General features: G+C 38.2%; 1 protein-coding gene across 5 annotated transcripts in view; it reads right to left on the reverse strand.

The window, feature by feature from the left end:
• The window catches only part of DENND1B (DENN domain containing 1B), a 253,940-nt gene that overhangs the window by 58,463 nt on the left and 182,331 nt on the right, over positions 1 to 13,146 (reverse strand). For all 5 annotated transcript variants that reach the window (XM_043520155.1, XM_038413141.2, XM_043520157.1 and 2 more), the window contains one exon: positions 6,262 to 6,387. In XM_043520155.1, coding sequence (XP_043376090.1) covers positions 6,262 to 6,387 — 126 coding nt within the window. The remainder of the gene's footprint in view (positions 1 to 6,261; positions 6,388 to 13,146) is intronic.

Here is a 13,146-nt window from a genome sequence, read left to right on the forward strand (position 1 = left end):
AATAAATCGATCTTGGAGTCATTGTGAACAGTTCTCTAAAAATATCCACTCCATGTGCGGCAGCAGTCAAAAAAGCTAACAGAATGTTAGGAACCATAAGGAAAGGGACAGATAATAAGACAGAAAATATCATAATGCCACTCTATAAATCCATGGAATGCCCACACTTTGAATACAGCGTGCAGTTCAGGTTACCCCATCTCAAAAAAACTATGTTAGAGTTGAAAATGGTACAGAAAAAGGGCAACAAAAAAGATCAGAGGTATAGAACAGCTTCCATACAACGGGAGCTTTAAAAGACTGGGATTGTTCATCTTAGAGAGGATATGATAGAGGTTTATAAAATCATGAATGGTGTAGAGAAAATGAATAGGGAAGTGTTATTACTAGTTATTACTAACCCAACCCCCCCACCCCCGCTCCCTGTCCCCTGACCGCCCCCGAGACCCTCTGCCCCTTATCCAATCCCTTGGCCCCGGCCCGGCATCCTTAACACGCCGCTCAGAGTGGCATGTCTGAGCCAGACACGCTGACCCGCTGAAGCGTGCAGCCCCACCCCCCAGAGCGCTGCTTTACCATGTTATATCTGAATTCGTGTTATATCCGGTCGTGTTATATCAGGGTAGAGGTGTATATGGCTATTTCTAGCTTACACCTGTTGCAAACAGCCTAAAGGGCCAAAAATTAACAGCTGAGAATTGGCATGGCACAGGGATATCCCAGCCACCTCCTTTTCTTCTTATGATGGTTGTTTTCAGGGCAGCAAAAAGGAGGAGTGGCCTAACTTCCCCTACATCAGCTCTACTCCAGTATAGAATCACCCTTATAGTGGGGTAATTCCTGATGGACCAGTTAAGTAAATGTTACGGCTAAATTCCTCTAGCATAAAGAATCTGACTCAAATCTTGCTTGTGCAGGAGTTTTGTACAAACTCATCATTATTCAGTGAGCCAATTAAGAGGTTTAGTTTTGATTTCATTTCCCATTTTTATAGCCATTTATCAAATAATAGGGAAGAAATAAAGAGAAATTAAGAACAAAATCAATGTTATTATTTTCTCTTCCTCCACTTCATTGGAAATATTGGAAAGGCAATAAAATGGTAAATATGGGGAAGTGAAACTTTTAAAGTTGTAGGGTTACAGTTAGAAAGACAGAGAGAGAGAGAGAGAGAGAGAGAGTGAGTGTCTGTCTGTCTGTCTGTCTTTTTACCATTACTGAAATTACCAATGTTTGGAGCAGTATCAATGTGATTGTTTTATATTAGTTTGTTGTAGTACTGTATTAAGTGAGAGCAATGGATTATTATTGCTTTTATAGGAAATAACACAAAACTAAACTTTTATGAGCAAGAGTTTTCTTTCAAATGATCAAATGATCAAAAGTCATCTTTTCAAATGATATGAACTATCACCTTTATAGATGTCCTGCCTTTAATAGGACGGTCCCAAGTTTTCATATGATGTGCTGGTGTCCCAGAACTTCTTTCAGTATTCCACTTTTCCATTTCATCAATCAATTTTTTTTAATAACTACAATATGTATGTTCAAGACATACTGTTATGCTGAGGAAACTTTGTTCTCTGTTTACTAGAAACAAACAAACAGTCCCATGAAATAAGCATTTACTGTGAAGAACAGTGTTTGGAGTGAATGGGAAAGCTGAATGAGTGCAAACCCTAACAAAGCTGTTCTTTTACCCAAAGTGAATATTCCATGTTTCAAGCTAAACTCATTCAGTGCATTAAGATATTGGAAAAAAATCCACCAAACTGAAAAATATGCTTTTGAGTCAAAAGCAAACAGTAGTAACTCCAACATACAATTAAAAAAGTGTACTTTTGTATGGTTGTTTTGTGACTATAAAAATGGTGCCACAAAAGCATTCCAGGTTTTGATTCTGAAAATATGGTCAATTTATTTATATCATTATAATTATTTAAAAATTATAGAGTGAAGCTTCTCTTTTAAGTATATCCCTTTAAAATGCCAATGTGAAACATTATATGAACCCCAATATGAAAGTAGATACAGTCTGTGACTCGTATTTGAGTTTTCATACTGCACCCATCACTATGGTTTCTGGAATGAGATAGAGTACATTCTCTATACCCATTCAGTACAGGACACATCTCTTCTGAGAATACTCCCAAATGGTGCGAATTAATTGTGATGAGGTTTTTTTGTGATATAGATCCACATCCACTAAGTATCGAACTGAGATCAACTCATTTCATGTAGGTCTTTGATCAGTCATTAGACAACAACTCTCAGTCACTATTAATCTGGACAAAGTTCAAATTGGTAATCCAGAGATAAAACCTGTGAGAGATCCAGACCAGTGGGGTACAGGAGTCTGGTAAAAGGCAAATATACTGGCCACTGGATGGATAGTTTTCTGTTCCCTGAGTGACCAGAGCAGGAGCTGCCCGAGAACAATCAGGAACCTGCTAGAACCAATTAAGACAGGCAAGCTAATCAAGACACCTAGAGCCAATTAAGAACTTTCTAGAATCAATTATGACAGGCAGGCTAATCAGGACACCTGGTTTAAAAAGGACCTCCCATCAGTTAGTAGGGGGGCATGTAAGGAGCTGGGAATGAGAGGACATGCTGCTGGAGGATTGAGGAGTACCAGCGTTATCAGACACCAGGAGGAAGGTCCTGTGGTGAGGATAAAGTAGGTGTTGGGAGGAGGCCACGGGGATGTAGCCCAGGGAATTGTAGCTGTCACACAGCTATTACAGGAGGCACTCTAGACAGCTGCAATCCACAGGGCCCTGAGCTGGAACCCAGAGTAGCGGTTGGGCCCAGGTTCCCCCCAAACCTCCCAACTCCTGATCAGACACAGGAGGAGTTGAACTGGACTGTGGGTTCCACCAGAGGGGAGGTCTCTGTTCCCCGACCTACATGGTGGACCAGCAGAGACTGTGTGGGTTGTTCTTCTCTTTTTCCCCTTGCTGGCCAGTGATGAGGTTATCTGAGCGAACGGCAGATTTGAGCCACGAAAGCGGCCAAACTGGGGGCTGCCGTGAATCTCTGAGGCAAGCAAATCTACCAATAAGCACCAGGTAGAGGAGGAACTTTGTCACAACTGTAACAACACACTAAGAATCCTGTAAATCAGAAACCTAAAGAAATAATATATGAATTTCATAAACAAATACCGTGTACTGCATTTCTATTTTATACAGGAAGTTAGAAGAGGTCAGATTTATCTCCAAGGAAAAAAAGCTTCTGGGCATGGCGGGACCTATATTTTTTAAAACAATATAAACAGCAATTGACATCGAATATTAACACTTGAAATAATGTTAAGTTTTAGCTATATTAGGTATTTCTTTTCTTAAGTTATATTTTTCATTTTTGACTGGTATCTGCCAACCTAAGACAGGCTGACAATGGCCAGCAGGCTGAGAAATTCCAAAATGGTGCCCCGAATTTTTCCATAGTGATTCCACAAATAAATTTCTCTTATATATGACCGCTGGATTAAAAAAAAGGGAGGGGACAGGGCAAAAGCAAATAATCCTAAAAGGAGGAGCTACACAGGTTATTATTAAAAAATGTTTGCCAACTTGTATTACAATTTCAGTACAATGGAAAACATGGGTTTCTCAAATTGGAATGGAGCAATTGATGAAAAACTAAACTGAAAATTGAAAAATTGTGACTTTTTAAAACCACCATAGTAAAAAGGGACCTCATGCAGCATCTTGAAGACAGTTATAGATGAACTCCAGCAGACTTACTGAACCAAAAAGGACCTGTTCCTTAGTCATTTCCAGGACCAAACATCAGGTCAGAACATAAGGAGAGCCTCCTCCACCTCAACAACACTGTCTTAATCTACATCTGATATATGTGAACAAGACACTGAAATTTACTTGTTTGTTCACCAACAGTCAATGCAAATTGCAGAGAATCAACGCTAAAGACTCCCTCACTCTTATACCAATGAGCAGATGGGCAACCCCATTCTACAACAGCTGCAGCTTCCAAATCAATTTCATATAAATCTCATTTGGAACAAATTACATCATTCTATTATGGAGACAGCAAAAGTAAGAATAACTGTGAAGGTCTGTAATGGAGAGAACTTTGGGTGTCTGAAATGCACTTGTAACTCGAGTCCTGCACTGGATTCTACAGATCTTGAAATGTTGCATAGCCATTTTGGATACTATTGCAACGTGGACTTTCAGGTCAAATAGCAATTACTTTAACTCTAAAATTCTGTAGTTGCCATAGGCCACCCACTGAAAAAAATAGCGCATTCACACATTACTTAAAATTGCTTATCTCGATTGCTTATAGCTGGTACACCATTTCAGTCTTATATGGGTTCAACTTAGTCAGTTGTCTTTCATCTAAAGAAAAATGCCTGCCAGTCAGAATACAGTGTAGTTGTAGTTATGTCGGTCCCATGACAGTAGAGAGACAAGGTGGTTGAGATAATATCTTTTATTGGACCAATGTCTGTAGGTGAGAGAGACAAGCTTTTGAGCCACACAGAAAACCTGAAGAAGAACTCTGTGTGGCTTGAAAGCTTGTCTCTCTCACCTACAGAATTTGGTCCAATGAAAGATATTCCCTCACTTGCCTTGTCTCTGCCAGTCAAAACGACAGTGAGGGATCAGTACGAAAAAGGTCAGCAGCAAACAAGACAGCCTGTAAAAGAGAGGCTTGGGCAACAAGGCAGCACCCATCACTACTTCTGATATGTCACATCCCAGAATGAGTGTAATCAGAGATCAACAAACAATTCTGCCTATTAGTATCAGGAACCACGGCCTACCCTCTTACATCTAGTGATCATCTGAATTGGAGGTTGACAGATTTCAAAGGACAGATCCCTCATGTCTATCATAAGATCACCAACAATTCTGTTAACTAGAGCTGACTCCAAGACATCAGGCAGGCAGAATTTAGACAAAAGTGTCAGAAATATCAGATCATGATAATACTGGAGTTACCAAACCAACATGATCTCACTATCCTTCCCCAAACGGAGATTAGAGACCACTCAGTAATTTGCAAATAAGTCAGTGTTAGAGGAAAGTATTTTAAGTAGGCTGCTTCTCTGAACATCTACTTGCAGCTGTGAAAGTGCCATCTTTTGATAGGCATTAACCACATCTGTCAGCAATAGGCTCAGCATTACTCCAGTAGCATTAACAAAACAGAAAAGACAAAGATCCATACTAGCTCCAGTCTATGAAGCACCAACTGAGCCTCAGAAACACACACATTCTGAAATTTTGCTAAGACAGACTGCACTTTCATCCTTTCCTGCACTATTACTGATATCAAAGTAGGAAAGTCACAGGTCATGAGCATGCTAGATTCACCAAACAGCCTGTCAGTGACCAGGGCATGGGCAGTTGTACCGAGTGGTTAGAGCAGGAGCTGGTAGTCAGGAATTGGAGCCCGGTGTCAAACAGAGAATCAGAGGCCAGATGCCAGAGAAGAGAATCAGAAATCAGGAATTGAAGCCAATAATCAGGAGCAGGTTATCTGGAGTTAGGCAAGGCCGGCACAAGGCTGGGGTCATTGGCAGGCACAGGCACTAACACAGCCACTGGCAAATATTTTGAACAACTGCTGAAGGGCTTCTGCTGCAGGGCTTAAGAGCTGGTGTGCTGCCTCTTGTAACCAATCAATCAGTCAGTGTAGCCAATCAGGAAGCCTACTATCGGCCAGCTGTGCTCCTTAAATTGCCAGGAGACTAGTTCTTCCGCAGGCCCTGCTTCCTGACACAGCCAAACCTAAAACAGTTCCACTAGATGATTCCAAGCCCTTGCTAGGAGGTAGTAAAAGATTCTTGGCTTCCACCAAGCTCACTTTTGGTGGATTCTAAGTAGAGAAAATGACCAACCTCCAAATTAGCCAGCCCCTTTCCCAACTTTGTCAGTTCCTGCAGTCCATCACTAATCCTAAAAGAGCCATACAAGTAGCTTCTTTGTTAGAGCTCCATTTTTAGTTTCAATGAATAAGACAAAGGGAAAGTAGTTTCCTGGAGGGCAAGTACCTATAGTAAGTAAAACACAGATCATTCAGATGCTCAAGGTTCAAAAGTCAAAGAAGCAACTTCTAGATTACCACCTTATTATCAAGTTTAAGATAATGTTTAGGACATTTTATTTTTTGAAACCCTTAAGATTGTGATAAGACTTTAGTACTTTTCTTGCAGACAGCAAAATAATGAGTTTCTATTCTTATGAATAAAGGAAAACAAATTAAAATAATAAAAAGCCTTACAGGTTTGTATCTTAGTGCATCTCTGTAGGATCCAAACAATGCTGCCTGTGTCCTAAGGAAGGCCCTAGCTACTCCATCACCTGTAGCTGTAGACTGTTTCTTCAGTTTATTTTTCAAGGCTGAGACCTGCATGACAGAGAGGAACAGTTAAATTAACACCTCAGAAATTGGTACAGCAAGGTATGAACCCAATCAGAGGCAAACCACAGTGTCTACAGGTCAGCCAAAAATTCATCCTCCTCCTTGATAGCTTATCTTTTTAACTGCAAAGAGCACCTGCTGGTCTGTTAATTGAAACGAAAGCGGGGGATGATGGTAAAGTGCTAATGTAAATTGGTTTATGCTCTTTTTTTTCCCCCAAGGCCTCTTGACATAAATAAGCTTTAATTATTTTACAGTAAACTGCTTGTGAGCCACTTTTCTGCAGATTTTTTGCAATCATAACATGTGTCTGGTTGTCTGAGATGAAGCCAGTTGGGCATCTTTCATTTATGATGTGGAGGGTTATTTTTTAAGGGCACTTAAAGCTCACTTACCACTCAATTTTATTTTTTTTGTTGCCAACTTATTAGCATGCATCATTTTTCATGCATCATGGGAACTTTGCCACTATTGTTTGCTAGTTGGGGAAAGCCTGTATGAATTAAATAGTGCAGTGTCTTTAGGATTGGCCTAAGGAATAAAACATCTGAATAGGGTGGCGGGAATGAAAGGGATAGAGAAGGGAGGGGATAGCACCTTTTTATTAGTGATGAGGCACCTGCATTAAGAAAAACATTAATTCTAGCATCTGATTTCTGAAGATCTACCCTGTTTTATGTGGTAAACAAGTTCTGATTGTACAACTCTGGAAAGCACGAATAACATTAGATTAAAAGGCCATTCTTTTGTTAAGGAAGCTTTGGAGCAAGATCATATAAATTGGAATTATTCTGATATTCCTAAACAAGAAAGATGTGTGAATGCAGTTAATAAGAGCAGTTCTTCCACCCTTATTTTAAGTTGCTGAATACCAGACAGTTGGAAAAAAAATCAATTGCAATTGTTACGAAGATGTATTTTCATATTAATTTTTATTGCAAAGTGCCTTGCAAAACAATACATAAGTTATCAGATACTGTCCAAAGCATCATTTATTTTAAGTTGGGTTACTCTTTAACCAGAACATTTAGGCTACCCTTATAAGCACAAAGTATCACCAAAACAGGTTTCATTCTTTTATAAATGCATGCAAGAATGAATATCTTTTTGTTTCTTTATGCAAGCAGTCACGACTGTTCTTGTAGATGATGATTGTAATTGAAGTGTCAACCTAATTAACAACTAAATTTTGAATAATGCTAATGAGAACTGAACATGGCATCAGAGAAAAGACCAGCTCTACAGGTGATAAACCTTCACAGTAGTGACATTTTCTACTGTAAAGTCACAGTTACTGTGATCTGATCAAAGAGAGAGACCCCCATTGGGTCCAATTATAACTATAGTTTTGAAAAAAAATTATTGAGTTCTGATGTTCATAATCTATGCAGAAAGGCCTTTACAGTATAGGTCTTCTCCCCATAGCTGTGATCTTTTCAATTTATATCCAAGCTCCATAGATCCAGATAAAAGTTTAGAGTCTGATTTGGTTAGCCCATGGAGAGCACACACCAATGCTCATTTAAGTATTTTTACTTACACATCAAAAGAAAAAAGAAAGAGAGAGTACAATTCACAGTACAAGAAACAGTTACACAGTTCAAGGTTGCAAAAATAAATGCTTGTCATTTCACTTTCTTTGTTCTGTAGTTTGATTATTTTGAAAGTTATTAAAATTGAAGCTTATTTAATTCAAGGGCAAAAACATTCATAAGTTCTTTTAAATGGAGAGATGTGTCAGCAATTACAGTTATATTTCACTAATGTTGAAATAAGAGAGCAAGGGTCAGTGTATAGAAACCTGGTTTGTCAAAAATGAAAACCAGATTTCCACTTTTTTGAATCCAGTAGAACATTTCCTAAATGCAAGAGTCAGAAGTTTCCCCCCTTTCCTCCTTAAAAAGATATAATTTACATGAATGCAAATTTATATTATAAATAGGGCTGTGAAAAAAAATTGTGAAAAAATGTTCATGTGATTGCAAGCCATCTTTGGACAGCAAAATTTTGCATATTGCAATTAATTTTTTTTGTAATAATGTCATGTCTTGTGTGTTTTCATATGAAACTGATCATCAAATTTAAATTTCACTCTTTAAAACAGAGTATTTGGTCTAATTTTTTAAACAAATCTTAGGGGTTCATTTTTTGAGCAAAAGCAATAACAGAAAATAAACGCAATAAAAATCTGGCTGGTTTTCACAAAATGGAAACGAATTACAAAAAGCTCTGACATTTTAAAATGTAATTGAAAATATTTCTCACCTCCCAAATAATGAATCAGGAGACTTTAGTTTCCAACATAATTATGTCAACAGAATTAATTGGTTTATGGTAAAAATGGTTATTGAGACAGGACCTTTTTAAAGAATGCATTCTATTACATACTGGTGAGAAACGTGTAATTTACCTTACTGCTTGAAATCAATGGAACTATGCATGGTTTTAAGCTATGCATATGCTAAAGTGTTTTACTGGATAAATGCCAGAATGCTGAGCACCTTTCGGGCTCAAGCTGCCATATACAAGAACCAGGAGTGTTTAGTGTTGGCAGTGAACTTGACGATCAGAGGAAATAAGACCTCAAGCTTACTCCCTATACATCAGCCTGCAAAGAAAGGTCAACAACGGAGGACCTTATGCTGCACCTATCTGAAATGGTGTTGTAGCTCCCTTTCTGTCACATATTCCCCTCATCTCTCTGAGGCATTCTGGGTGGTGAGCCAGAATCCCTTTGTGGACTGCCACTTAGGCATCTCCTTCCTCATCCCAATGTAAGATCCAGCTATCCAAACTAGAGGACAACCCTTAATGTTCTAATGTATTTTCTGATGGACTGATACTTATTTTTTGCCCAGAGTCCTGAAGAAGTGTTGCTACAAGAAAAAACTGAGCCAAATGGAACAATAAGCACCTGACACAGGTGTCTACCTCACTGATGAAAAAGGGATAAACCACATTCTGTTGATACATCACCAGCTTCACCACAAGGTTCACCAAGTACTAAATTTATCTTAAATATGATTATTACTTCTGCAGTGCCAAGGGTGTGCTCTACAGACATTTAAAAATAATAGACCACTCCCCCGAAGAGCTTACTATCTAAGGCCCCCGTCTTGCAAACATAGTATAGTTACATGCATAAGCACTTGCACAATCAAGCTCCAAGTTTAAAGATCACTAATGATTAAATTAAGCAATGGAAATGTCAGAAGAAGGGAGGGTATGGATTATTAAAAAAAGATGTTGCTTTAGCATGACATACATGGATCTTAATGTCTCTATATTTATTTTTTCATATGGATGGATGGGAGAGCTAGGGATTACAAATATATGTTGATGACTCACCCACCCAACTATCTGTGTAAGCAAGGACAAAACACATAGTCAGCAATGACAGACTGAAGAGCACGGGAAGGTACATTTTCTGTTGAGAGGAGAGACAATGTTGCAGTGAGCACAGGAAAAGGAGTTGGATGGGAGATAAGGCAGCTTGTGGGAAGAGAGGGTGTGTAAGGGTAGAGGTGAGGGAGGAGAAAGGATGTAAGGATTAAATAAAGCTTGGTGAGGGAGGGACCAGCCTATATGTTCAGTCAATAACAGAAGTTAAAGATAAGCAATCAATATGGTCAAAGCCTTATATGGTAAGAAGTAAGCTAGTAAGCTATACATGTTGGAGAACTTCACCATCTCGTGGGTCTATCTGGTATAAATAAGAGCAGCAGAAAGCAGCGAAACACCAGCACTGCAGCAACAACTGGGTGTGTCAGCATAAAGGCAAAGGTACTCCCCTATAAAATATGGTAAGAATTCTACACACTCCAAGACAGACTGTGCTCTAGCAGTAAAAGTTGGGTTAACAGCTCCCATACAGACTGCTAATGAAGGCAAATCTATCCTCAAAAAGATTATTTTATAGTTCAAGAGAAGCTCCCTCAAGTTCCCACCTTCCCCAAGAACACTGGGCTACAGGCAAGGGGTAGCTCCACCAGATCATAATGGACTTCCCACTCTTGGCAATTATGGTTTTCCATAGTTCAGGTCTTTCCCATAGACCATATGCAGTGGCAAGAGCTTCTTTAGCAGTGTCCCCACAAGAACTGTGTCACTGGTGTGGTATTGGCACAAGGTTCTCCAAAAAGAACCTAGCTAAAGAAAGCAGTGGTTAAAACAAAAGAGAAGCTTGAAAGTAAGCCAGACTGAAATCAGTACTTGTGGAGTGATTCAAGTGTGAACAGAGGAGGGGAAAGGTGCTGTGAAGTGCTCCTGAAAGGATTAATTTCAATTACTTGGCTGTGGGGTGGAATCTTGGAGCATGTTAACAGGGAAAGGTGGAAAAATAATTTGCTAGAGGTGGTAAGCCAAAGAGGGGAAATGTGAGTCACCTGGGGTGACATGATAGTGGCAATATTAGTAACACAAATGCATAAAACAAAGATTAACATATTTCAAATGTATGTTTATATAATATCAGTAACAAAACCAAACATGTTATAAGGTTAAAAGTGAATTGTTATGTAGCTTGTATGGCAGTTGGTGCTCAGGAAGCCACAAAAGCTAAAACTGGAATCAAGCAATTCACAGGGGCAGGAATAACAGTCAAGTTTACTTCCAGGAGACACTAGTGATCCATTAGAGCAGTCAGAGATGGGGTTCTTAAACTGCAAATGTTTATCTTTATTTTGCCCTGACCATTCTTGGATCCTCTTGGGAAGGTCACTTCACTGTTAAACACTAGTAAGCAAGGGTAAAGCAGAGATGTGGAAAAGTTGGAACTAACAGCATATCATCAAGAGACTGTCTGGGTTTCTGGTTGATTGGTTGGTGCTTTTTACCACATGCTGGGACATTCTGAAATGTAAAATCTAGACATATTAAAGAGGTAAGCAAAGAATGCGTCACAACCATGGAAATATTCACTGTATTCCCCTGAAGATTTTAAACTTTCAAAAATGCAACTGACTCAGGGTAAAATATCATCAATTTAAACACGTGACTTGTACCTTGATTGCTTGATATAATGTGTCAATGAAACACTGTAAAGGTGATTGAAGGCCAAAATTCACCCTTCATAAGAAGAATAAATAAATATTTTATGATTAATATAAATACTCATATTTATATTTAATATTCCAATGAAAACATTTTGGGGAGGATTTTTAATTGAAACATTCCCTTGGGGTTCTTGCAACCCACATACTTTTTGCTACGTAGTGCATGAGGGCAAAAAAGTAAAGATGACAAGAAACTGACTAGAAATAAAAGTGAAACAGATTATTTCTTTTTATTGCCCAAGTAAAAATAGAATGAATGATGCAAAATAAATTCATAAAATTATTTCAGTTTTCATCATTTAAATTAACATAGTTTAAAACGTTTATTTTTAATCTCACCGTGGACCCCGTCCTGCACCAAAATTTACGCAAGTTTTCACAAGTTTACTTTAGAGAATTTACAAACAAACTTTAAAAGAATACTGGATCCAATCTTTGTAGTCTGTAAAACTTCAATCCTGCAGGCTAAATTCATACAAGTGGTCTCTCTGAAATCAATGGGATTACTCATCCAGGCCTTGATCCTGCAAACACTTATACATGTGCATAGTCCCTACTCCATAGTACCTAAGTAAAGCAAGTGCTCAAATGTTTACAGAATCAAAGTTGGGTGAGTAGTCCCACTGATTTCAGAAACCACCTGCATGAATTTGGCCTGCAGGATTAGAACTTTAGAGACTGCCAGACTGGATCCAGTATTCCTTTAAAGTTTGATTGTAAATTCTCTAAAATAAACTTGTCACAGGCCTCTTGACACAAATCACATGTTTGTTTGTCTTCAAACCTAAGCACAAGGTACTCAAATCTCCCAGGTGGATATTCAAGATATTATTCCAGTATGAGTGGGAATTGCTTATGTTTCTATCAGCATCCTATTAAATCAGGCCACTGTAAGAGTAAGACAAGTGACAAGCAGTGAGAAAGTGGATTGGCTAAAGAACAGAAGTGGACGGCAATTTAAAACAAATTTACTTAAACAAAAGGTAACCTCAGAATATGTAGATCATTATTTTAATGAAAAGAGTTTCTCTACGCACAGACTTTGGACATCTTAGCCCTTCAGCATTTAACACTAAATATCCATTTATTTTTAACAATGACAGGTATATGCTTAAATGTAGATATTTCCAAAACCAAATAGGGTTCAAAGATCGCTGTAATTTTTAACCTAATATTCTAAATTCTAAACTTATACCAAGGTTCATTGTGATGCCAAATGATTGTAAAAATCTCTGCACGTAAGCAACTGGCTCTCACAATATTGCCTACTTTGCTAGCCAGCCATTCTGAATTTCTAATGGATTAATAATTATTTTATAATATATTTTCCTACTCGCACTTCATAAGTAAAAAAATTTAAATATTATGACTAATGCAATCAGTGTCACAATTAGGAACTAATCACACTTTATTTTACAACAGCACTAACTGTTGTATTTTGAGGAATAACATTCACAGGAACTATTATTCAAAGCAAATATTCAGTTTTCTGAATAAATTAGAGTCTACTTATCAAAATGGAGTGGATTCATGGTGTAGAAACAGGTTTACTTTACGTATCTAAAATGTAATTCTTGATGAAAAAGACACATATAGGTACTGTTCTGCATTCTAGTTTCTAAATGCTATACAGACCATCTCTCTTTCAGTTGCTCTATAGTTTTTTAATACTTGGCACCATTATTTAACA

Source organism: Dermochelys coriacea, chromosome 8 (assembly GCF_009764565.3).
Source record: "Dermochelys coriacea isolate rDerCor1 chromosome 8, rDerCor1.pri.v4, whole genome shotgun sequence".
In the NCBI taxonomy this organism is placed as follows: Eukaryota; Metazoa; Chordata; order Testudines; family Dermochelyidae; genus Dermochelys; species Dermochelys coriacea.